Source organism: Anomaloglossus baeobatrachus, chromosome 1, assembly GCF_048569485.1.
Source record: "Anomaloglossus baeobatrachus isolate aAnoBae1 chromosome 1, aAnoBae1.hap1, whole genome shotgun sequence".
Taxonomy (NCBI): Eukaryota; Metazoa; Chordata; class Amphibia; order Anura; family Aromobatidae; genus Anomaloglossus; species Anomaloglossus baeobatrachus.
In genome coordinates this window covers 619095636-619123089 of record NC_134353.1, presented here as the reverse complement: position 1 = coordinate 619123089, position 27454 = coordinate 619095636, and the positions used below count along the sequence as shown (strand labels likewise).

Here is a 27454-nt window from a genome sequence, read left to right as displayed (position 1 = left end):
CTTTTAATTTTTATGCCCTTAACCCAGAGAGTTATGTCACACAAAACAGTTAATAAATAACATTTCCCACATGTCTACTTTACATTAGCGCAATTTCTGAAACAAAATGTTTTGGGGTTAGGAAGTTAGAAGGGGTCAAAGTTCATCTGCAATTTCCCATTTTTTCAACAAAATTCACAAAACCATTTTTTTAGGGACCACATCACATTTGAAGTGACTTTGAGAGGCCTAAGTGACAGAAAATACCTAAAAGTGACACCATTCTCAAAACAGCACCCCTCAAAGTACTCAAAACCACATCCAAGAAGTTTATTAACCCTTCAGGTGCTTCACAGGAACTAAAGCAAAGTGGAATGAAAAAAAGCAAAAAATAAAATTTTACCTAAAATGTTGCTCTACCCCAAATTTATTCACTTTTAGAAGAAATAACACAACAAAATGAACCCCAAAACTTGTTCCCCACTTTCTTATGAGCGCGCCAATACCCCACATGTGGTCAGAAACCTTTGTTTGGACAAATGGGAGGGCTCGGAACAGAAGGAGCAATATTTGAATTTTGGAAAGCAAATTTGGCTGAAATAGATTGCGGGCACCATGTTGCATTTACATGTCCGCTAAGGTACCTAAACAGCAGAAACCCCTCACAAGTGACACCATTTTGGAAACTAGACCCCTTAAGGCTTCTATCTAGGGGTATAGTGAGCATTTTGGATCCACAAGTACTTCACAGATTTTGATAACGTTACGTTGTCACATTGAAAATTTTCATTTTTTTCTCAAAAATGTTGCTTTAGCATCAATTTTTTCACTTTTTCAAGAGGTAATTCCAAAAATTTGACCCCAACGTTTGTTACCCACTTTTTTATGAGCGCGGTGATACCTCACTTGTGGTCTGAAACCTTTGTTTGGAGAAATGGGAGGGCTTGGAACGGAAGGAGCAATATTTGAATTTTGGAAAGGAAATTTGGCTGAAAAAGATTGCAGGCACCATGTCGCATTTGGAGGACCCCTAAGGTACGTAAACAGCAAAACAACACCACAAGTGACCCCATATTGGAAACTAGGCCCCTCAAGGAATTTATCTTGATGTTTGGTGAGTACCCTGAACCTCCAGGTGCTTTACAGAAGTTTATAACGTTGAGCCATGAAAATAAAAAAATAAAATTTTACCACAAAATTGTTACTTCAACCAGGTAGCTTTTTTTTTCACAAGGGTAACAGGAAATAAATCACCATGAAATTTATTGCGCAATTTCTCCTGAGTTTGTTGATATCTTGTATGTGGTGGAAATCAACTGTTTGGGCACACTACAGGGCTCAGAAGAGAAGGAGTGCAGTTTGACTGCAAAATTGGCTGGAATCAATAGCGGACGCCATGTTGCATTAGGAGAGCCCCTGAGGTGCCTAAGCAGTGGAGGTCCCCCACAAGTGACCCCATTCTGGAAATAAGACCCCTCAAGGCTTTAATCTAGGTGTATATTGAGCATTTTGAATCCACGAATACTTCACAGAATTTGATAAGCTTAGGTTGCCATATTGAAATTTTCATTTTTTTCACAAAAATGTTGATTTAGCGACACATTTTTCACTTTTTCAAGAGGCAACAACAAAACGTGTACCCCACAGGTTGTTATCTAATTTCTTGTGAGCGCAGGGATACCCCACATGTGGCCAAAAACCTTTGTTTGGATAAATGGGAGGGCTTGGAATGGAAGGAGCACCATTTGAATTTTGGAAAAGTTGAAGTAAATTGCGCGCACCATGTCACATTAGCAGGGCCCCTTGGGTACCTATACATCAGAAACCCCCCACAAGTGACCTCATTTTGGAAACTGGACCCCTCAAGGATTTTATTCAGGAGTATAGTAAGCATTTTGAATCCACAGGTACTTCACAAAAATGTTGCTGTAGCAACAAATTTCTCACTGTTAAGGGGGCTTTACACGCTGCGACATCGCTAATGCGGAGTCGTTAGGGTCACGGAATTGGTGACGCACATCCGGCCGCATTAGCGATGTTGCTGCGTGTGACACCGATGAGCGATTTTGCATCGTTGCAAAAACGTGCAAAATCGCTCATCGGTGACATGGGGGTCCATTCTCGATTATCGTTACTGCAGCAGTAACGATGCAGTTCGTCGCTCCTGCGGCAGCACACATCGCTATGTGTGACGCCGCAGGAACGAGGAACCTCTCCTTACCTGCCTCCCGGCCGCTATGAGGAAGGAAGAAGGTGGGCGGGATGTTCCGGCCACTCATCTCCGCCCCTCCGCTTCTATTGGGCGGCCGCTCAGTGACGTCACTGTGACGCCACACGGACCGCCCCCTTAGAAAGGAGGCGGTTCGCCGGTCACAGCGACGTCGCCGGGCAGGTAAGTATGTGTGATGCGTCTGCGCGATGTTGTGCGGCACGGGCAGCGATTTGCCCGTGTCGCACAACAGATGGGGGCGGGTACCCACACTAGCGATATCGGGACCGATATCGCAGCGTGTAAAGTAGCCTTTAGGCTATGTGGCCATGATCCAGCGACACGGCGTCTAGTACACAGTGTCAGCCTCCTGCAGAAATGTGAGTGTTGTCCACGGGAGAACGCAGCTGCCCATGCCCACGATTTGGGTTCAGGCTGCTGTGGACTTTAGTTTTATTCTACCTGCAAAGAACACTCATCTCCGCAGCATAAATTGACATGCTGAGGCTCGGGAAGCTGCGCCACAGGTCGGTTTATGCTGCGGAGAAAAGAAACACAGTGGGCACGGGATTTCTAAAAATCCTGCCACTGTGCTTCTACTGCACAACGCAGCGTTATGGACGCAGGGAAAACACTCTGCGCCCAAAACGCTGCAAACCCTGATTGTGGGCACACAGCGTAAAATGCTACAGTGGATGAATGGATAGATGTCAAACATATATAACGTCCCACCCCCCTGCATATTCTAAGCTGGCGCCCTTTAGTGCCTTTCATGTGACACTAAAGGATGCCTAGCCTTGTATTTAGCCCAAAAAAAAAAAAAAAAAAATTAAAATAAATGACGTGGGGTCCCCCCTATTTTTGATAGCCAGCTAGGGTAAAGCAGACAGCTGTAGCCTGCAAACCACAGCTGACAGCTTCATCTTGTCTGGTGATCAATTTGGAGGGCTCCCCAAGCTGTTTTTTTTTTTTTAATTATTTATAAATAAATAATTAAAAAAAACAAACAAACGTGGGGTCCCCCCAAATTAGATCACCAGCCAAGGTGAAGCTGACAGCTGGGGTCTGGTATTTTCAGGATGGGAAGAGCCATGGTTATTGGACTCTTCCCAGCCTAAAAATAGCAGGCCGCAGCCGCCCCAGAAGTGGCGCATCCATTAGATGCGCCAATTCTGGCGCTTCGCCCCAGCTCATCCCGCGCCCTGGTGCGTTGGCTAACGGGGTAATGCATGGGGTTGATACCAGGTGTGTAATGTCACCTGGCATCAAGCCCAGCAATTAGTTATGTCACGGCGTCTATCAGATACCCGACATAACTAATTGACAGTAATAAGAAAAAAAATTGACAACAAAAAAAAATTTATTTGAAAAAACACTCCCCAAAACATTCCCTGATTGACCAATTTATTGAAAAGAAAAAAAAAAATCCACTATAATCCATTTGGACGTCCCACGTCGACTCTGGACCTTCTAGAATATGGGGGACACGTTCAGGGAACGTATCCCCCATTTTCTAGGAGGGCAGACCCTCCATTTGAGGAGAGTGGGTGCAAAAAGCTGCACCCACCCTCCCCGGGTCACAGCTGCACAGTGCTGAGCAGCAGCAGCAGCCAGCGTCCTGAACACAGGAAGCTGTCATCTGCTCGGCACATGTGACCGGCGTCTGCAGAGAAGGAGGAGGGGGCCGCGGGGGATCAGCGCTCCGGTATGTATGACACCGGGGGACACCAGGGGCGGGGTAGGGGGGGACCCGGCAGGGCCTAGGGAGCAGGTTTCTGTCGTATGTGTTATGGCACATACGACAGAAACCATAGGAACACTGTAAATGCGGCCGGCGCGCTGCTGTGCTCTCCGATGCGCGCGGCCATCTTGGATTTTCGGGAGGGGGTTTGGGGGTCGGGGGGGGCACTTTGGGGATACCGAGGGGACCGGAGGGAACCGGGAAAAAGATGTATCTCCCATCTGGCATGTTTGATCATGCCAGATGGGAGATAAATGATTTTTTACCGGCGCGGTCATTTACTATAACTTGATGATCGGTATACGGTGTATACCGGTCATCAGGTGAGCGGGGACCGGAAAAACCGGCCCGAATCATGATCTCCAGGGTCTCAGCTACCCCCGGCAGCTGAGACCCCGGAAATTTTCTGACTCTGGGGGGCGCTAGACCCTTTTTTCCGACCGCCGTTTTAAAACGGCAGAAAGGAATAAGTACCCTTTTTTAGTGCCGTTTTAAAACGTAACGCGGTCGTAATGGGGTTAAAATGTGAGTTTGTCAACAGGTTTTTGCAATGTAATCCAAGATAAAAAAAACAGATAAAAACAAAAATGAGCAAATACCCTGCTCTAAGTAAATAAATAGTAAATGTATATAACATAGGATACTTGGCCAACTCTATTTTGATAAAAAAAAAAAAGACAAGGTGTACCCAATAAGGATGGTCCTATCTCCTATCGCTTTTCAGGTGTCTGAACAGTTCGGGGTAGAGCCGGGCCAAGGCCCATCTATACTTATGTCTGTTGACACAGAGAGGTTTGATATTCGACTAAAGGGGCCGTTACACGCGTCGATTTATCGTGCGTTCGCATGTGCGATCGCACCCCGACCCCATCGTTTGTGTGTTACGGGCAATTTGTTACCCGTGTCGCATAAAGTCGCTAACCCCCGTCACACGTACTTAAATCCCTAACGACGTCACTGTGGGCGGCGAACATCCTCTTCCTGAAGGGGGAGGGACGTTCGGCATCACACAGCGGCCGCCCAAAACATCCCGCCCACCTCCTTCCTTCCGCATTGCCGGCTGTCGCAGGTAAGCTGCAGTTCATCGTTCCCGGGGTGTCACACGGAGCGATGTGTGCTGCCTCGGGAACAATGAACAACCGGCGCGCAGAAGGACGATCGATTTTTTGAAAATGAGAGGTGTCAACGAGCAACGATAAGTTGAGTATTTTTTGCTCGTTCACAGTTGCTCGTAGCTGTCACACGCTACAATATGTGAAACGATGCCAGATGTGCGTCACGAACATGCATTTCCCCTTTGCACTTATAACAATGTAGTTCTCATTTCTTCACTTTCGCTATGTAAGCTGAGAGCAGCATGATGTAAAGGCAAAGATCATGATTCCAGCAACGTGTCACTTAACAGGCTGTATGTCATGGTTTTAATAAAATCAAGTGTTTTATCAGCAGGAGATTATCATCACTACAGCACTAAGTGTCTCTGCCTCCTGGTCAATGTGTTCAAATTAACTCCACCCTTACCAATGAATAGTAGCTTTCTGTCAATGTACAGTACACAAAGAAAGCTGTCAATCAGCAATGTGAGTGGAGTTATACAGTGTTTAGCATTCAGAGCACTGCTAGATCTGCAGATTAGAAAAACTGTCATTTTAAACACAACTGCTGCACCCAGTAAACTAAGTGATACATAACTGGAATCAGAGTCTCGGTCCCAAAATCATGCTGCTTTATGATTACAAAGCGCCAAACTTGGTGACAGATTCCCTTTAACGTACAGTACATTTGATGAGGTGTCTTGCTGCAGATTTTAGATTTCTTTTAAGCAGGGCAGACCTACCTCACCATTGACACATAGCTGACCTCTAATTGTTTTGTTTATTATACATTGAAAACAATGAGTTTCATGTGTGCAAAATCTTCCAATCACTCTAAAAGTAGATTTCTTCTAGAGAGCGGGGAATGGGGGGGCTTATCTCATATCTGGGTGTGACAGCAACCCCATCCTATTACTGTCTTAATAAAGGAACAGTGAATCCAGTTAATAGCATGAAAATATTTCTGGAGCAGAGAAGAATGCAATGGAAATGAAGACAGGTCTATGTAAAGAGTTTGACCTCTCACCGTACACTAGAGCATTGATGTGTGACTACCCCAGATACAGGAAAGACCGGCCTTACCTGGCTGCCCTGAACAGCTCCCGGGTTTGAAGCAGCATTCATTGTTCTGACCAGTCCAGGCATTTCACTTAAAGCTTGTGCTCCTTGCAAAGATGCAATTTTGTTTTCATTCAGCTGCTTGTTAAGCCAGGAAATTACTGGAAAGTAAAAATAATCTTTACAAATTCACTGCTTTCTTAATAGCCACTCTAATGAGCACAGATTACTGTACAATTATGTCCCAACAGATGCTCTACACGGGAAAGCACTCTGTACAAGTCTTTATGCAACAACTGGAACTTTTTCTTTTTACTACTAACAACTATTATGAGTGCATCCATGTGCAAATCTCTGCACAGAAATGTTCGCTTGACTGTGCAAGAAATCAGAAAATCATCATCTTCTTACTACATAAATTATGGGCCAGATCCTTTAAGACCGATTATTTTCTCCCCAATCTAGATGACGGGTCCTGGAGGAGTCAGATACGCCCGATTCATGATGAGGCCGATGCCACTCCATAAATCTGCAGAGCCTGATGAGTGTCGTACATTTCATGAATTAGACTAGCTGTGGTGTCATGTCCCTGTTACTAGTGAGGAGTGGTTCCGACGGAGCTCACTTAAGGATAGTTTCACACATTCGGCATTTCACCGGATTGCCAGATCTGGCACACTCCAGTACAACGTAATACACTACAATGGCATCGCAGCCCCTCCAGTCACGTGCTGTCATGTGACTGGAGCATGTGACCGGAGCTTGACGCGATGCCATTGTACAGTATTAACACTACTGGAATCTGCTGGATCTGGCAAGCCGGCGAAATGCCGGATGTGTGAAACTAGTCTAACCGGCAGCAAACAAGCCTAACTCCACAGGCTCGAGCTTGACCCAAACCCCGGATCACATCACTGATTGCCAGTTTGAGTTTCCGCCTACAGGTAGCCAGCCATAAGCAGATCACTTCCGGGGAGGTGTGGAGGGGGGGTGTGTTCGGTTTGGAAACTGAACCTCAGGTTCACTTATCCGCCAAATTCTCCAGGTCCACCCATTTTGGCTGAGCTGATAGAATCTGGCATAAAAATGGTTGCAAAGCATTTTATATGAGAATTCCTGCAAAATTGCTTTGAGAAATCATGGTCAAAAAGTAACCTATAATGTTAGGCAGTAAAGTTATATAACTCAGGATTTTTAGAACTATTCACAACATCTATTTCTAGTATACCAGGACATTCAGAAGAAGGGAATTTTGTTTACTTACCGTAAATTCCTTTTCTTCTAGCTCCAATTGGGAGACCCAGACAATTGGGTGTATAGCTATGCCTCCGGAGGCCACACAAAGTATTACACTAAAAGTGTAAAGCCCCTCCCCTTCAGCCTATACACCCCCCGTACTGCTACGGGCTCATCAGTTTTGGTGCAAAAGCCAGAAGGAGGAAAAAATTATAAACTGGTTTAAAGTAAATTCAATCCGAAGGAATATCGGAGAACTGAAACCATTTAACATGAACAACATGTGTATACAAAAAACAGGGGCGGGTGCTGGGTCTCCCAATTGGAGCTAGAAGAAAAAGGAATGTACGGTAAGTAAACAAAATTCCCTTCTTCTTTGTCGCTCCTAATTGGGAGACCCAGACAATTGGGACGTCCAAAAGCAGTCCCTGGGTGGGTAAATAATACCTCATAATAGAGCCGTAACGGCTCCGTCCTACAGGTGGGCAACTGCCTCCTGAAGGACTCGCCTACCTAGGCTGGCATCTGCCGAAGCATAGGTATGCATCTGATAGTGTTTCGTGAAAGTGTGCAGGCTCGACCAGGTAGTTGCCTGACACATCTGCTGAGCCGTAGCCTGGTGTCGCAAGGCCCAGGACGCTCCCACGGCCCTGGTAGAATGGGCCTTCAGTCCTGAGGGAACCGGAAGCCCCGAGGAACGGTAAGCTTCGAGAATTGGTTCCTTGATCCACCGAGCCAGGGTTGATTTGGAAGCTTGTGTCCCTTTACGCTGGCCAGCGACAAGGACAAAGAGCATCGGAGCGGCGCAGGGGCGCCGTACGAGAAATGTAGAGTCTGAGTGCTCTCACCAGATCTAACAAGTGCAAATCCTTTTCACATTGGTGAACTGGATGAGGACAAAACGAGGGTAAGGAGATGTCCTGATTGAGATGAAAAGTGGGCAAGGCAAATGGCCAGGGAGAAAACGCCTGAGCAGAGCACCACGACAGGAATATTTTCCACGTCCTGTGGTAGATCTTGGCGGACGTTGGTTTCCTAGCCTGTCTCATAGTGGCAATGACCTCTTGAGATAATCCTGAAGACGCTAGGATCCAGGACTCAATGGCCACACAGTCAGGTTGAGGGCCGCAGAATTCAGATGGAAAAACGGCCCTTGAGACAGCAAATCTGGTCGGTCTGGCAGTGCCCACGGTTGGCCGACCGTGAGATGCCACAGATCCGGGTACCACGACCTCCTCGGCCAGTCTGGAGCGACGAGGATGGCGCGGCGGCAGTCGGCCCTTATCTTGCGCAACACTCTGGGCAACAGAGCCAGAGGAAGAAACACATAAGGAAGCTGAAACTGCGACCAATCCTGAACTAAGGCGTCTGCCGCCAGAGCTCTGTGATCTTGAGATCGAGCCATGAATGTTGGGACCTTGTTGTTGTGCCGTGACGCCATTAGGTCGACGTCCGGCATCCCCCAGCGGCAACAGATCTCCTGAAACACGTCCGGGTGAAGGGACCATTCCACTGCGTCCATGCCCTGGCGACTGAGAAAGTCTGCTTCCCAGTTTTCTACGCCCGGGATGTGAACTGCGGATATGGTGGATGCTGTGGCTTCCACCCACAGCAGAATCCTCCGGACTTCCTGGAAGGCTTGCCGACTGCGTGTCCCACCTTGGTGGTTGATGTAAGCCACCGCTGTGGAGTTGTCCGACTGAATTCGGATCTGCTTGCCTTCCAGCCACTGCTGGAACGCTTTTAGGGCAAGATACACTGCCCTGATCTCCAGAACATTGATCTGAAGTGAGGACTCTTGCTGAGTCCACGTACCCTGAGCCCTGTGGTGGAGAAAAACTGCTCCCCACCCTGACAGGCTCGCGTCCGTCGTGACCACCGCCCAGGATGGGGGTAGGAAGGATTTCCCTTTCGATAATGAGGTGGGAAGAAGCCACCACCGAAGGGAAGCTTTGGTTGCTTGAGAGAGGGAGACGTTCCTGTCTAGGGACGTCGGCCTCCTGTCCCACTTGCGTAGGATGTCCCATTGAAGAGGACGCAGGTGAAACTGCGCGAAAGGGACTGCTTCCATTGCTGCCACCATCTTCCCCAGGAAGTGCATGAGGTGCGTCAAGGGGTGTGACCGACCTTGAAGGAGAGATTGTACCCCTGTGTGTAGTGAACGCTGTTTGTCCAGCGGAAGCTTCACTATCGCTGGAAGACTATGAAACTCCATGCCAAGATATGTCAGTGATTGGACCGGTGTCAGATTTGACTTTGGAAAATTGATGATCCACCCGAAACTCTGGAGAATCTCCAGAGTAACGTTGAGGCTGTGTTGGCATGCCTCTTGAGAGGGTGCCTTGACCAGCAGATCGTCTTTGATATCGATCGATGCTAGGAAATCTCCTTGGGACATTGAGGCAATGACGGAGCGGAGGGATTCCATCCGGAACCGCCTGGTCCTTACGTGTTTGTTGAGCAGTTTTAGGTCCAAAACAGGACGGAAGGACCCGTCCTTCTTTGGAACCACAAACAGGTTGGAGTAGAAACCGTGACCCTGTTGCTGAAGAGGAACCGGGACCACCACTCCTTCTGCCTTCAGAATGCCCACCGCCTGCAGAAGAGCCTCGGCTCGCTCGGGAGGCGGAGATGTTCTGAAGAATCGAGTCGGAGGACGAGAGCTGAACTCTATCCTGTAACCGTGAGACAAAATGTCTCTCACCCAACGGTCTTTTACTTGTGGCAGCCAGGTGTCGCAAAAGCGGGAGAGCCTGCCACCGACCGAGGATGCGGTGTGAGGAGGTCGTAAGCCATGAGGAAGCCGCCTTGGTAGCGGCACCTCCGGCGGTCTTTTTAGGGCGTGATTTAGACCGCCATGCGTCGGCGTTCCTCTGATCCTTCTGAGGCCTTTTGGACGAGGAGAATTGTGACCTGCCCGCACCCCGAAAGGACCGAAACCTCGACTGTCCCCTCCTCTGTTGGGGTGTTTTTGGTTTGGCTTGGGGTAAGGATGTTTCCTTTCCCTTGGATTGTTTGATGATTTCATCCAATCTCTCACCAAACAAACGGTCGCCAGAAAATGGCAATCCAGTTAAGCACTTTTTGGAAGCCGAATCTGCCTTCCATTCCCGCAGCCACAAGGCCCTGCGTATTACCACCGAATTGGCGGCTGCAACCGCCGTACGGGTCGCAGAGTCCAGGACAGCATTAATAGCGTAGGACGCAAATGCCGACGTTTGAGAGGTTATGGACGCCACCTGCGGCGCAGACGTACGTGAGTGCGTCAATTTGCGCCTGACCAGCTGAGATAGCTTGGAGTGCCCATACGGCTGCGAATGCTGGAGCAAAAGACGCGCTTCATAGATGGATTTCAACCAGAGCTCCATCTGTCTGTCAGTGGCATCCTTGAGTGAAGCTCCATCTTCCACTGCAACTATGGATCTAGCCGCCAGTCTGGAGATTGGAGGATCCACCTTGGGACACTGAGTCCAGCCCTTGACCACGTCAGGGGGAAAAGGGTAACGTGTATCCTTAAGGCGCTTGGAAAAACGCTTATCTGGATAAGCTCGGTGTTTCTGGACTGCCTCTCTGAAGTCAGAGTGGTCCAGAAACATACTCTTTGTACGCTTGGGAAACCTGAAACGGAATTTCTCCTGCTGAGAAGCTGACTCCTCCACTGGAGGAGCTGAGGGAGAAATATTCAACATTTCATTGATGGACGCAATAAGATCATTCACTATGGCGTCCCCATCAGGAGTATCAAGGTTGAGAGCGGCTTCAGGATCAGAATCCTGATCAGCTACCTCCGCTTCATCATACAGAGAGTCCTCTCGCTGAGACCCTGAACATTGTGATGATGTCGAGGGGATATCATAGCGAGCTCGCTTAATCGGTCTGGGGCTACGGTCCGTGTCAGAGACCTCACCCTGGGATCCATGAGACACCCCGGGAAGACATTGCTGTTCCAACTGAGGGGAACCAGGGGACAATGATAACACAGTGCCCCTGGCTTGAGATGCCGGCCTGGACTGCAAGGCTTCTAATATCTTAGCCATAGTCTCAGAAAGTCTTTCAGTAAAAACTGCAAACTCCGTCCCTGTCACCTGGACAGTGTTAACAGGTGGTTCTCCCTGGGCCACCCTTAGCAGAGGCTCCGGCTGAGAAAGTGCCACAGGGGCCGAGCATTGCACACAATGAGGGTCAGTGGAACCTGCCGGCAGTATAGCCGTACATGCTGCACAGGCAGCATAGTAAGTCTGTGCCATGGCACCCTTGCTATTTGTGGACGACATGCTGTTGTCTCCTCTGAGCAATACAGGAGGGTAAATAGCCACAAATCAACAGTGCACCCTACAGTGTAAAGTATAGACTATAATCATATAAACTATAAATACACTTCTGCACTAGTGGGGCCAGCACCACAGGTGCTGCTTACCGCCTGCGCAAAGCGTTTGTGTGGGCACCAGAATTCCTGCCTGGGTCTCTTTGAGCTTGTCTCTCCTCTCCAGCGTTAGCAGAGCTGAGAGGAATGGCTGCCAGCGTCCTGGGGAGAGGAGGGAGCCGTGGGCGTGACCCAGAAAAGTGCGGGAACTGGTGCCCCACTGTGCAGAGTGAGGGGGGTGGAGTATGCAAAGCATGCTCCAGCCCTCAGTGCTGCCGACCTGTACAGCGTCCCGCCCTTCCCCTGACTGGCAGGGCTGGGGGCGGGAAAAGAATGAGACTAGGCCGCAGAAGCCGGGGACTATAGTTATAAGCGCGGCCGCCGTATAAGCGCGGTCGGCGCGGAAGTCCCTGGCGCACTAACAGTCCCAGCCGCGCCGCAGGCATAACCATGGCAGCGGCGGTCAGCGCGGCAGTCCCCCTACACAAATACACTCAGCGACGCTGAGTGTATAGTGGCACACATGCAGCCAGCGCTGCTGTCCCCGGTGCACTAGCACACCCAGCAATGCTGGAGTGTTGCTGTGCGCAGTCCCCACGGGGACACAGAGTACCTCCAAGTAGCAGGGCCATGTCCCTGAACGATACTCGGCTCCTATCCAGCAGGGTCCTCAGGAGCTGTGGATGGAGCACGGTCTCCTGTGCCTGGAGACCGATGGGATCCCACTTCACCCAGAGCCCTAATTGAGGGATGGGGAAGGAAAGCAGCATGTGGGCTCCAGCCTGCGTACCCGCAATGGATACCTCAACCTTAACAACACCGCCGACAAAAGTGGGGTGAGAAGGGAGCATGCTGGGGGCCCTGTTATGGGCCCTCTTTTCTTCCATCCGACATAGTCAGCAGCTGCTGCTGACTAAGCTGTGGAGCTATGCGTGGATGTCTGACCTCCTTCGCACAAAGCATAAAAACTGATGAGCCCGTAGCAGTACGGGGGGTGTATAGGCTGAAGGGGAGGGGCTTTACACTTTTAGTGTAATACTTTGTGTGGCCTCCGGAGGCATAGCTATACACCCAATTGTCTGGGTCTCCCAATTAGGAGCGACAAAGAAAATACATTAAAATAAAACACATGGCCTGATGATCACCATGTGGAAATACCTTTCCAATGTATCAGAAATGCTGCCTCTCATGAAACACAAAGGGCACTTTCCCATGTCTGTGCAATTCGGTCTGATGTCGGATCGCAAAAGCACGGACAGTCCCCGACTTTTCCACCCTGAGCGTGACAGATTCATATATTTCTATAAAGCGGCCACGCTCAAGTCAGGAGACGCGCGGCCAGTCCGTGCATTGAGATCTGACATCAGACCGAATGGCACGGACGTGTGAAAAAGCCCTCAGTCTGAAAATCAATTAAGCAGCTCGATGAATTGTAGATACCAAAATAAAATGTCAGCCTATTACTAGCGATTTAGACAGTTTTGTGCTGTACAAAGCAAACAGCGCAGAACAGAAAATGAAGAAATGTACATTTTAGTCCATCATATAGCTTGTATAAATAATCTAGAAAGGGAAGAGGCATTATGTAGTACTATACACATAAGGGCTACACAAGAAACATAACCAAAAGCAAAACAGAAAGGACATATTGAAGTGAGGTGGAAAAAGCATAGCAGTCAAGAGTATCAAGTGACAGTGAGCCCAGTTAACCAATGAATAATACTAGAAAACAGTTTTGCACCACTTGCCATTCTCATTAGTCTTCAACAGTTGCTTGCTCTCTTCCAATTTCTCACTTGTGCAGTCTAGCTGCTCTTGTAGCTTCAAGAGCTAAGAAATGTAAATGCACATCTCAGACAAAATATCAAATAGCACAATTGTGCACAATTCTCAGATAATGGATTATTGTCACACTTGTGGAAAGGAAACAATGTTACTCAATAAGAGAAAAATAAGGAAAACTGAAAATATATTCGGAGGGGCTGCTGATAAGTCTTTGGCTTTGTGATCTTTTTTTGTTTCTATGGTAACGAATGTTACATCACATGAAAGCCTTGTGTGTCTAATATAGGTTTTCAAAATGTTTTGTTTGTTGCTTATGGCAACAGTGTTCTACGCACACGGGAAATCAAAATGGTGGAGTGTAATGCGATATTCACAGCAACTGAGAGCAGAGGAGTGTTAAAATTCTTGTTTCTGCAAGGAAAGTCCGTGAAGAATATTCATGGTGACATGACGCAGACATTGGGATATCAATGCCCTTCCTATTCCACAGTTAAGAACTGGGTTGCCAAATGTAAAATGGGCCACTTCAGCACCAATGATGAGGAAAGTCCTGGACGACCGAGAGTGGTTGTTGTTCAGGAGATCGTCAATGCTGTGCACAACCTCATACTGGAGAATCAACGAATTTCAGCTAAAGCAATAGCCGACATCATGGAGATTTCCCGTGAACGTGTTTGTTTCCATTATCCATGAACATTTGGACATGAAGAATCTATCTGCAAAGTGAGTCCCCAAATGTTTGACAGCAGATCAGAGAAGCAGGAGAGTGAAAACTTCCCGGTCCATTTGTCAGCATTTCTGGACTTCCTGGATCAACTGGTCACTATGGATGAGACCTGGATTTGTTTGTATCACCCTGAAAACAAGGAGCAATCAAAAGAGTGGGGGCACAGTGGTTCTCCTCGTCCAAAGAAGGGTGCAAAAGGGTGCAAAAATAAGCCACTACGGTGATGGCGTCTGTGTTCTGGGATAAGAAGGAAGTGCTGCTTGTAGACTACCTTCAAAAGGGTTCCACCATCAATGGACGTTATAACATTAAACTTTTGGACCAATTGAAGGCAGCTTTGAAGGCCAAAAGGCGCAGCAAGCTCTCCAAAGGAATCTGTTCCTGCAAAACGCCGCCTCCGCTCACATAGCACAAGCGACCATGGCAAAACTGGCAGAGCTGGGCTTCCAGCTGGTTGACCACCCACCTTATTCACCAGATCTAGCACCCTCCGACTATTATCTGTATCCAAACCTGAAGAAACAACTCAAAAGTACCAAATTTCACATCATTTCTGATGCCATGGCTGCTTCGGATGCCTGATTTGAGGCACAAAAGAAATCCTTCTTTTTGCTAGGCTTACAGAACTTGGAATACCGATGTAAGACTTGTGTTGACATCAGTGGAGAGTATGTGGAATAAATGAAAATTTTCATAATCCTCTCTCGTTTTTTTCTGGGTCAAGCCAAAGACTTATCAGCAGTACCTTGTATATTGCTTTCCTGTGACAGAATCTCTAAATCCCATACACATGAAAGGTCGTATGGGTGCACAAATGGACGTCAGCAGGATATGGATAAGGCATTGCCTAAGGCAGATAATCACGTTACCTTACATCCATATGACACAAATTGTGCAAGAAGCCATTTACTACAGATTTTGTTGAAAATTGAAAGCCAACGAATTGCATGGTTTTGTTCAGCCCCATAAATCTTTACCAGTAGACTAGTAGAGCAAAGGTGGCTTTTATTTATTACTTTTTACCTTAAAAATGCTGTACCCACGTATTATTTTAAAATCTATAGTAAATGTATAACCTACACATACAATTATTTTTTTAGATTTTGTAGCATGCTCAAGGTAAGTAAGTTTTTCTTAAAGCTTTCTCAATTGGCTTTTCTGGAGCACTTCAAAAAGTTTTCAAAAATAAGAAAAAAAAAATGCACTCAAGACGTCAAAACCGGTAAAAAGGATGGAACACAGTATAGTTTAATATTTAGAAAAAAAGTAAGTATGAGAAGAATCAATTATGCCCTTTTCTTGAGCACTGCAATAAGAAAAAACCTTCTATATTGAGCAGTTGCTTAAAAAGGAATCTGTCAGCAAGTTTATGCTATGTAATCTGAGAGCAGAGACCCTGATTTCAGCAATGTATCACTTACTGACCTGTGTGCTGTTGTTTCCATATAATGAGGAGGAGAAGATTAAGACTACCAGACTAACTGTCCACGGAACTCATGGCCCAGCCATGTCTTCAAAACTGATTAGCAGCTTACTGTCAATATATAATGTACACAGAAAGCTGCTAATTGGGGGTGTGGGCAGGGTTAGCTTGTATCAAAATTACTGCATCCAGTAATCTAAGGAACAAGTCAAGAGAATCAGGGTCTCTTCCCCTTCATTATGCTGCTGTAAAATGATGTAGCAAAAACCTGGTGACAAATTCCCTTTAAAGAACTTTCCAAGGTTCCATTTGATAGTGACTAAATGTACATTCATAGAAACCTGTTATTAGATCCATGCTGCCCAAAACACCAGCAGCATGAATCCAGAGGCAGACTGCGCGATTACATCCAGGTATGCTTTGTTCTAAATCATTGTGGAGTTTCAGAAAAAATAGAAAAGCCTTTGAGGGTGTATGTGGAGAGATCTGACAGCGCCGGTGAGGAGGCTGGTCGCTTCTCCCAGTTTCACTCCAGTTGATACATGTTTCTCTCATGCATATTGGGAGAGACTTGTCAATCAACTGCACCATGTTCATTATACTTTTATACATAGAATGTGAAACAGTGTGTGACACAAATAATTTTTAAAATGTTGGAAGTATAGTTTACTCTTCATAGCAGCGTCCATAAATACCTCGTCCTCTTTCACCTTCAGGCTGTGCTTTACGTTAGCTAGCTCAGTCTTCTCTTTTTGAAGCATCTGATCCTTTTCTCCAAGGAGCTTTTCTTGTTGCATTGTTACAGCATTTTTTAGCTTCATTTTCTCTACCAATTTCTTTATATCCGCCTGCAACTTTTTGATAATTTCATTTGCCTATAAAGGAAGACGGAAAATATATAACAACTTGTGGTGCAGAATGCTAGGAAAGAACGACATCCTATAAAAATGAGCTTACTTTTATCAGCTCCTCAGAAAGTGATTTAACTGTGGCTTCAAGCTTCCCAATTTGCAGTCGTTTTTGTTCTTGAGATTCTTCTAGCCTTTTCTAGAAAAAAAATATATTATATATTCATACTTGCAAATCAAAAGTATAAAGTATCTCTAATGGCAGGCTATAAATCTGAAAATGTCTACATTAAATATTCTAACTATATATTTGCAAATTAGGAATCAGGAAGTGTATTTTCAAGGAAATATATTAATTTTCCTCAGTGAGAAAAACAAAAAAACTGTATTTTTTGGACTAGAAGACGCACCTAGGTTTTGGAGGGGAAAATAGGGAAACAAAAATGTGAAGCAAAACACGTGGTCATGAAGAATCCTAGGCCTCTTCTAAGTATACATGTACCTGTGACGCACTGGCCTATCAGGTCGTCACAAGGGTTCCGTGCAATCTGCCCTTCTGCATGGTACCCGCTCCTCCTTGGTTACGGGTCCTGTCCCTTTGGTGTTGCTAAGAACAGGTATACACAAATCCTGAGGAACACTCTGCACCACACCCACCAGAGACCCATTGGGCGGCCTGAGGGGAATAGGGCCACCCAGATGGAGGGATGGTAGAAGGAGAGCCAGAAGTGTCAGTCAGTAGTCAGTATTCGGTTCAAGTGTAGCAGTGACAGGAAAAGGTCACTCTGCGGAGATGGGCTCCTGTACCCGTCCCAGATGCCAGACGTTTGCCTGGCCTGGAAGGAGCTGGAACCCCGGTCGCAGGGGGTAGTGGCAAGGGGCACGATACTGCCACGGAGGGAGGTTTGGCGGCCTTGTGCTACAAACGGGCAGGGGCCAGGGCACGATAGGGTACGCGGACCCTAGGCTGAGAAGTAGCTTCACGCAGCCCAGTAATTTACCCGATGAGGATGGAGTCTTCACGAGCCATTCTCCACCCGCTCCAAAATCGGGGTGCTAGCGCCAACGAGGGGGATAGGACTTCCCAAAACCGTCCAGAAAATCCCAAGCGTGAACCCTGAGAGCAAGCTCACTCCGTTAGCCACACGGGTGAGCAGGACCCGAGTAGTTTCAGGCAAAAGGGATCCACAAAGAGTAAACACAGTGCAAAGGGACAAGGCTTCAGACCAACCAGCAACGCCAAAAGGGCACGGACCCAGCGTGCTCCAACAACATCTGCAGGGCATTCAGGACTTTAGTTTACCCGTTGTCAGTGTCAGAATTCCTGGACTGTGTGATTACGTTGTGCCCCTCTCCCCCCGTCGGGTTCCCATCCTTCCACAACCGAACCCCGGGATACCTTCCCCCTGCCCACGGAGGGGTTAACATCTCAAGCTGCTATTCCATCGCTCCCGGGTGCTCCCCTAAACGCGGCAGCGGCGATATCCCACATTAACACGACCCGTGGGTGGCGTCACAAACTTTATTTTTCACCCCCTTGTAAATACCACCCCCCTTTTTTCATATTTTGTGGCCGCGCGACTCCGCCTCGGGCCACTGAGGATCCGGATCCGAGCAGCCCGTTGGCTGTCGCAGGAGCGGCACTTACCCCTTCCTGGTATATACGATCCTAATCATGGGCCCATCGTGGTATATATGTCCCCTATCCTGCAACATGTGATACCCATTCTGGTCCCATCAATATATATGTTCCTAATCTTAGTATACAATGTTTATCATCTTGGTATAAAATTTCCTCCATGACAATTCAAAATTAGAAAGAATTGAAGCAGCAGTACTCACCATTTGCGTCCACGATTCTTTATCTTAAAACCAGAAGATCACCAAATTGCGGGGTGCAGGGAATGGGGAGCGGGGAACATCCAGACAACAGCCATTTCACGAGTGTCAAGTCGCACTTCAACAGGGCAGTCGTCCGGACGTTCCCCCTCTCCCTCTTCCCTGTATCCCACAATTTGGTGATCTTATGAATTTAAGATAAAGAATTGTGTGGACACAAATGGTGAGTGCTGCTGCTTCAATTCTTCCTATTGTTGTATTGTCATGAGTTCTCACTTTGTGCAATGCACTGCCTATAGTCCCTTTTACTATCAGTAACATTGTCGCCAAGTGGTGGAGTTAGTGGACAAGCGGTTAGTGCTTGACTTCTACATTGTTGCATAAAAATGTCCCCCATCACGGGCCTACCCTGGAAAATATTGTTCATGTTATGCTGCAGAAACACAAAAAAATAATCAATTTTACTGGCTTTCCATTGGCTCTCACGTTGCGCAGCATCCATTTCCGATGACAGCAACGAACTTAGGCATGTAAGCAGGGCAGTGCATGGTGACCATTCCATGTGCCCCTAGTTTCACGCTATTAGCTGCCAGCTAATCCAAAATTAATATTCACTGCTCCTCACACCTGAGAACACCTGAGATTATGGGCATGTGGAGCAGTGGATATTCATATTTATTAATAGTGACTACACTTGATTGCCCTAGCTGCTGCAGTAAGCCGATCGCAGGAGTGATCAGTGTGTCTGCTATTAAAGAAAATTAATAATCACTGCCCCACAAACCCATAATCCCACCCACCTCGGCACCAGCTTCAATGCTGAGAGGTGGGCGGGATTATGGGACTGGGAAGCATTGAATATTCATTTTCTTTAATAGAGAGCACAAATGTTCGGACCAGATGCCGGCATCCTCTAGCAACGATCCTGCCCCTGCCTCGTGACCAGCTCCTCCTCCCCCACAGTGAGCCAGGCAGATCCAGACTAAAAGACGCACCCCTCACTTTCCTCCGAAATTTGGGGACCAAAATACATTAATAACCATTAAAAGATATAACTACAAGGTTAACACACAAAATAAAATAAATGATGTTACAGAACAAGCTTTCAACTGTCTAACATGGTACCAAACCTTTTTTTTCTTTTAACTTGAAAGGAAAAATTGCCTCCAAACTTGAAAACAAACCTTATGTTCTTGAGCACTTTCACAGGCCTCGGTGGTTCTGATCACTACTTGCTCTTTATCCTTTACTTCCTGCTCTAAAACAGCGGAGCGCATTTTATACTGGTTTAGGAGTTTATCTTTATCGTGGCACTCAGAGTCCAGGGTAGTATTCTCTCTTCGAAGAGACACTACCTCTTGTTTTGCTCTGTGATTTTCCTGAAACGTGAAAAATCTAAATTAGTACATGCATTGAGACACTAAAACAAAAAAAACAAAACAAAACATGTTTTTAGGGCAAAAAAAAATCATCGCTGTGATGGGGTTTTATTAAAAAATTTGCAATTGGGTTCCATTAAAAATTACACAGTTTGCCTTCTGTGACATTTTCTGGCTGCAGAATGAGTTTATGCAAAATCCATCAGCGAGCTCATTCTGACAGTCTTAGGCCCTGTGCGCACTAGAAAATGGAATTTTCTTAAGAAAATTCCGCACCTTCTGAAAGATTACCGCACCTTCGGTAAAAAAATCACAGCAAACCGCACCCAAAAACCACATGCGGTTTTACCGCAGTTTGGGTGCGGTTTTGCCGCAAATTTTCCACAGGTTGTTCCCTGTGGTTTTTGACCATTATCTATGGCAAAAACCACAGGTACCTGCAGAAAAGTAGTGACATGCTCATTCTTTTTGCTGCAGAAATTCTGCAGCAAAACCTGTAGGGAAAAAAACCGAAGTGCACACAGTATTTTTTTTTTTACCATAGGTTTTGCTGGGAAATGACTGCAGCAAGGTTATGAACATTTTCTGCAGAAATTCATGCAGCAAATCCGCAGCGTGTGCAGAGGGCCTAAAGGGAGAGTTAGATCTGTCTTTTTCTAAGTGACTCTTAGCTGGTTTATGTTGACAGACCATATGAAAATTCGATGTCCACGGAAAATAAGAACTGGTACAAGCTAAGAAGTACAACATTTTTAATGAAATACAAATGCAAAACACACGCATTTAAGTTTAAAAAAAAAAAAAAAAAAAAAAAGCTGGACAACTATTTTAAGTAAACATTTTTTTAACTAGGAATAATTTTTAGGGTGAAGGGGTGGTTAACCCCTTCATCCCCTGGCAATTTTCCATTTTTGTTCTCTCTCTCCTTCCAAGAGCCATACGTTTTTTATTTTTCCGGTAATATAGCCATGTGAGGTCTTATTTTTTGCAGGACTAGTTGTACTTTTGGATGAAACCATTCACTTTCATAGCTAAGTAAACCCGCAGATGTTCAGTTTCGGTGGGTCCAGCTGGACTTTTAAAAAAAATCCGGTTCAGATCTGGCTTGAATGCCAAACCCCATACAAGTCTATGGGGACCATTATGTTGTAAATTGGTTGTAGAAAGGGATTACAGCAGGACAGTTATACTTACAGAGTCTCCCACAAGGCTATCACACTGCGTCTGGGTCCACTCATTAACCATCATACATAAGGTACCTTCACACATAGCGATATCGCTAGCGATATCGCTAGCGAGATCGCTGCTGAGTCATAGATTGTGACGCAACAACGACCTCACCAGCGATCTCGCTACGTTTGACACATAGCAGCGACCAGGCCCCTGATGTGAGATCGCTGGTCGTGTCGGAATGGCCTGGACCATTTTTTGATTGTCGAGGTCCTGCTGGGCAGGACGCATCCGTGTGTTTGACGCCTTACCAACGACCTTGTTGACAACTCAGAGGCTCAGACACGTACAGACACGCAGGTGCCTAGCTGCCATGTGACAGGGTCCCAACGACCACCGAGATCGTTATACAGGTCGCTACGGTTGCTGTATCGTTGCTGCGTCGTTGGGAAGATCTGACTGTTTGACATCTTACCAGCGATCCTTATCAGGTCATATCATTGCCGGGATCGCTGGTAAGTCGTTAAATGTGACGGGGGCTATATTAACTGTTTTCCCTGCCCGCAGTCAGGTCCAGCATCTGTGATTGGTTGCAGTGAGACTGCTCCCCCACTCTGTGTGACAGTGTCTTTGATAGGTTGGAATCACACATGCTGTTTGCGTCCTTATAGTGGTATAAAAATAAATAAATTGGCATAAGGTTCCTGCATGTTGTGATACCCAGCCCAGCTAAAACATATGACTACAGGCTGCAGCTCCCAGACGTGTTTCTTATCTTGTCTTTGTCAAAATAAGAGGGACCCTAGCTGATTAATATTTATTTTTTTAATTATTTAAATAAATAATAAGAATAAAACTATGTGCAATCACCCCAATTTTGATACACAAACAAGATAAAGCTGGAACCTTGTATCTTCAGACTGGGAAGACCCATCGTTATTGAGCCTGTCCAACCTAAAAATAGCAACCTGCAGCCGCCCAGCATTGCCACACAAAGTAGATGCGACAATCCCGGCACTACACTCGGCTCATTCCGATTGTCCTAGTGTGGTGGCAATAGAGATAATATAAGGGGTTAATGACAGCTCATGGCTGCCATTAAGCCCTAGATTAGTAATAGGCATGACTCTGAGACCCTGCCATTACTAATCCTGTAAGTGAAATGAAATACACAAAAGACCTTTATTTGAAATAAAACACAAAAACAAAAAACACCCACCTTCTTTTCACCCCTTTATTAAGAACCAAAACACCCAGGTCGGACGTAATGCACATGAGGTACCACGATGATCCAGACTCTGCTACACCCTGACGTCACAGAGCACGGGCACAAAACATGACTGCCCACTGTGACTTCAAGCAGAGACTGACTGAACCACAGCTGTGACGTCATTGAGTTTATGTGCGGTCACAGGTGGAGGTTCCCACGGTACGCCACCTGTGAATGCAGGTAAACTGACCTCAGGTGAACGGAGTTCAATCAGACCTGCATTTCCTGGCACAAAAACGCATTTTTTTTTTTGCCAAGAGATTCAGACTTGGTAGTAAAATTTAAAACATTCTCTCATTTTTTAACAAAATTTCAGAATTTTTTTCTTCACCACAAATAAAATAACCCCAAGAAACTATATTATGCATATTTGGTATTTATGTATTCATACTGAACTTGAGAATCATACTTCCAGGTCAGTTTTACCATATGTGAACATGGTAAATAAAAGACCCAAAAAGATATTGTGAAATTGGACTTTTTTTTGCAATTTCATTGCACGTGAAATTTTTTTGCCATTTTCCAGTACACTATATGGTAAAATGAAAGGTGTTATTCAAAAGTACAACTCCCGCAAAAAACAAAGCCATCATATGGCTATGTTGTCATAAAAAAAAAAAAAAAAAAAAGTTATGGCTCTTGGAGGAAAGCGAGGAAAAAAACGAAAAGTGGCCATGGTGTTGAGGGGTTAAAATTACCCAAACTAATTAAGAAAAGGGAATTTTGTTTACTTACCGTAAATTCCTTTTCTTCTAGCTCCAATTGGGAGACCCAGACAATTGGGTGTATAGCTCATGCCTCCGGAGGCCACACAAAGTATTACACTAAAAGTGTAAAGCCCCTCCCCTTCTGCCTATACACTCCCCGTGCATCACGGGTTCCTCAGTTTTAGTGCAAAAGCAAGAAGGAGGAAAGCAAATAAATTGGTTTAAAGTAACTTCAATCCGAAGAATCTCGGAGAACTGAAACCATTCAACATGAACAACATGTGTACACGAAAAAACAACAGGGCGGGTGCTGTGTCTCCCAATTGGAGCTAGAAGAAAAGGAATTTACGGTAAGTAAACAAAATTCCCTTCTTCTTTGTCGCTCCATTGGGAGACCCAGACAATTGGGACGTCCCAAAGCAGTCCCTGGGTGGGTAAAATAATACCTCATAATAGAGCCGTAAAACGGCCCGTTCCTACAGGTGGGCAACCGCCGCCTGAAGGACTCGTCTACCTAGGCTGGCATCCGCCGAAGCATAGGCATGCACCTGATAGTGTTTGGTGAAAGTGTGCAGGCTCGACCAGGTAGCCGCCTGGCACACCTGCTGAGCCGTCGCATGGTGTCGTAAAGCCCAGGACGCACCGACGGCTCTGGTAGAATGGGCCTTTAGCCCTGAGGTAACCGGAAGCCCAGAAGAACGGTAGGCTTCAAGAATTGGTTCCTTGATCCACCGAGCCAGGGTGGATTTGGAAGCCTGTAACCCCTTACGCTGACCAGCGACAAGGACAAAGAGTGCATCCGAGCGGCGCAGAGGCGCCGTACGGGAAATGTAGATTCTGAGTGCTCTCACCAGATCTAACAAATGCAAATCCCTTTCACATTGATGAACTGGATGAGGACAAAAAGAAGGCAAGGAGATATCCTGATTGAGATGAAAGGTGGATACCACCTTAGGAAGGAATTCCGGAACCGGGCGCAGCACCACCTTGTCCTGGTGAAAAACCAGGAAAGGGGCTTTGCATGACAGCGCTGCTAGCTCAGACACTCTCCGAAGTGAGGTGACTGCTACTAGGAAGACCACTTTCTGCGAAAGGCGAGAAAGAGAAATATCTTTCAAAGGTTCAAAGGGTGCCTTCTGAAGGGCCAGCAGAACCCTGTTCAGATCCCAGGGTTCTAACGGCCGCCTGTAAGGAGGAACAATGTGACAAACCCCTTGCAGGAACGTGCGTACCTGAGAAAGCCTGGCAAGACGCTTCTGAAAGAACACAGAGAGCGCTGAGACTTGTCCCTTAAGGGAGCCGAGCGACAAGCCTTTTTCCAATCCTGATTGAAGAAAGGAAAGAAACGTGGGCAATGCAAATGGCCAGGGAGAAAATCCCTGATCAGAACACCAAGAAAGGAATATCTTCCACGTCCTGTGGTAGATCTTGGCAGACGTTGGTTTCCTGGCCTGTCTCATAGTGGCAATGACCTCTTGAGACAACCCTGAAGACGCTAGGATCCAGGACTCAATGGCCACACAGTCAGGTTGAGGGCCGCAGAATTCAGATGGAAAAACGGCCCTTGAGACAGCAAGTCTGGACGGTCTGGCAGTGCCCACGGTTGGCCCACCGTGAGATGCCACAGATCCGGGTACCACGACCTCTTCGGCCAGTCTGGAGCGACGAGAATGGCATGGCGGCAGTCTGACCTGATCTTGCGTATCACTCTGGGCAACAGTGCCAGAGGTGGGAACACATAAGGGAGTTGAAACTGCGACCAATCTTGAACTAAGGCGTCTGCCGCCAGAGCTCTGTGATCGTGAGATCGTGCCATGAATGCCGTGACCTTGTTGTTGTGCCGGGACGCCATTAGGTCGACGTCCGGCATCCCCCAGCGGCAACAGATCTCCTGAAACACGTCCGGGTGAAGAGACCATTCCCCTGCGTCCATGCCCTGGCGACTGAGAAAGTCTGCTTCCCAGTTTTCTACGCCCGGGATGTGAACTGCGGATATGGTGGAGGCCGTGGCTTCCACCCACATCAGAATCCGCTGAACTTCCTGGAAAGCCTGACGACTGCGTGTGCCGCCTTGGTGGTTGATGTAAGCCACCGCTGTGGAGTTGTCCGACTGAATTCGGATCTGCTTGCCTTCCAGCCACTGCTGGAACGCTTTTAGGGCAAGATACACTGCCCTGATCTCCAGAACATTGATCTGAAGGGAGGACTCCTGCTGAGTCCACGTACCCTGAGCCCTGTGGTGGAGAAAGACTGCTCCCCACCCTGACAGACTCGCGTCCGTCGTGACCACCGCCCAGGATGGGGGTAGGAAGGATTTCCCCTTCGACAATGAAGTGGGAAGAAGCCACCACCGAAGGGAAGCTTTGGCTGCTTGGGAGAGGGAGACGTTCCTGTCGAGGGACGTCGACTTCCTGTCCCATTTGCGGAGAATGTCCCATTGAAGTGGGCGCAGATGAAACTGCGCAAAAGGAACTGCCTCCATTGCTGCTACCATCTTCCCTAGGAAGTGCATGAGGCGTCTCAGGGGGTGTGACTGACCTAGAAGGAGAGATTGCACCCCTGTCTGCAGTGAACGCTGTTTGTTCAGCGGAAGCTTCACTATCGCTGAGAGAGTATGAAACTCCATGCCAAGATATGTCAGTGATTGGGCCGGAGTCAGATTTGACTTTGGAAAATTGATGATCCAACCGAAACTCTGGAGAGTCTCTAGAGTAGCATTGAGGCTGTGTTGGCATGCCTCTTGAGAGGGTGCCTTGACTAGGAGATCGTCTAAGTAAGGAATCACCGAGTGTCCCTGAGAGTGAAGGACCGCCACTACTGTAGCCATGACCTTGGTGAAAACCCGTGGGGCTGTCGCCAGGCCGAACGGCAGTGCCACGAACTGAAGGTGTTCGTCTGCTATGGCGAAACGCAGGAAGCGCTGATGCTCTGGAGCAATCGGTACGTGAAGATACGCATCTTTGATATCGACCGATGCAAGGAAGTCTCCCTGGGACATTGAGGCGATGACGGAGCGAAGGGATTCCATCCGGAACCGCCTGGTCTTTACGTGTTTGTTGAGCAGTTTTAGGTCCAGGACAGGACGGAAGGACCCGTCTTTCTTTGGAACCACAAACAGGTTTGAGTAAAAACCGTGACCCTGTTGCTGAAGAGGAACCGGGATCACCACTCCTTCCGCCTTTAGAGTGTCCACCGCCTGCAGAAGAGCATCGGCTCGCTCGGGAGGTGGAGATGTTCTGAAGAATCGAGTCGGAGGACGAGAGCTGAACTCTATCCTGTAACCGTGAGACAGAATGTCTCTCACCCAACGGTCTTTTACCTGTGGCAGCCAGGTGTCGCAAAAGCGGGAGAGCCTGCCACCGACCGAGGATGCGGTGTGAGGAGACTGAAAGTCATGAGGAGGCCGCTTTGGTAGCGGCACCTCCAGCGGTCTTTTTAGGACGAGACTTAGACCGCCATGAATCGGATTTTGTCTGATCCTTCTGAGGCCTTTTGGACGAGGAGAATTGGGACCTGCCCGCGCCCCGAAAGGACCGAAACCTCGACTGTCCCCTCCTCTGTTGGGGTATGTTTGGTTTGGCCTGGGGTACGGATGTATCCTTTCCCTTGGATTGCTTGATTATTTCATCCAATCGCTCACCAAACAAACGGTCACCAGAAAATGGCAAACTGGTTAAGCACTTTTTGGAAGCCGAATCTGCCTTCCATTCCCGTAGCCACAATGCCCTGCGTATTGCCACCGAATTGTCGGCTGCAACCGCCGTACGGCTCGCAGAGTCCAGGATGGCATTAATAGCGTAGGACGCAAATGCCGTCGTCTGAGTGGTTATGGACGCCACTTGCGGCGCAGACGTACGTGTGATTGCGTCAATCTGCGCTTGACCCGCTGAGATAGCTTGGAGTGCCCATACTGCTGCAAATGCTGGGGCAAAAGATGCGCCGATGGCTTCAAAGATGGATTTCAACCAGAGCTCCATCTGCCTGTCAGTAGCATCCTTGAGGGAAGCCCCATCTTCCACTGCGACTATGGATCTAGCCGCCAGTCTGGAGATTGGGGGATCCACCTTGGGACACTGAGTCCAGCCCTTGACCACGTCAGGGGGAAATGGATAACGTGTATCCTTAAGGCGCTTGGAAAAACGCTTATCAGGACAAGCTCGGTGTTTCTGGACTGCGTCTCTGAAGTCAGAGTGGTCCAGAAACATACTCGTGGTACGCTTGGGAAACCTAAAACGGAATTTCTCCTGCTGAGAAACTGACTCCTCCACTGGAGGACCTGAGGGAGAAATATCCAACATTTGATTGATGGACGCGATAAGATCATTCACTATGGCGTCCCCATCAGGTGTATCTAGGTTGAGAGCGGCCTCAGGATCAGAATCCTGATCAGCTACCTCCGCTTCATCATACAGAGAGTCCTGCTGAGACCGTGAACAATGTGATGATGTCGAGGGAGCTTCGCAGCGAGCTCGCTTAGGTGGTCTGGGACTGCGGTCCGTGTCAGAGACCTCACCCTGGGACCTATGAGACACCCCGGGAGGACATTGTTGCTCCAACTGAGGTGGACCATGGTGCAGTGATTCCACAGTGCCCATGGTCTGAGATACCGGTCTGGACTGCAAAGC

General features: G+C 47.4%; 1 protein-coding gene across 1 annotated transcript in view; it reads right to left on the bottom strand.

The window, feature by feature from the left end:
• Positions 1–27454, bottom strand: part of LOC142296675 (spindle assembly abnormal protein 6 homolog) — a 132558-nt gene that overhangs the window by 23656 nt on the left and 81448 nt on the right. The window contains exons 9-13 of the mRNA XM_075340595.1: positions 19488–19682; positions 16574–16663; positions 16312–16491; positions 13430–13511; positions 6107–6243 (exon numbers count right to left, since the gene is read on the bottom strand). Coding sequence (XP_075196710.1) covers positions 6107–6243; positions 13430–13511; positions 16312–16491; positions 16574–16663; positions 19488–19682 — 684 coding nt within the window. The remainder of the gene's footprint in view (positions 1–6106; positions 6244–13429; positions 13512–16311; positions 16492–16573; positions 16664–19487; positions 19683–27454) is intronic.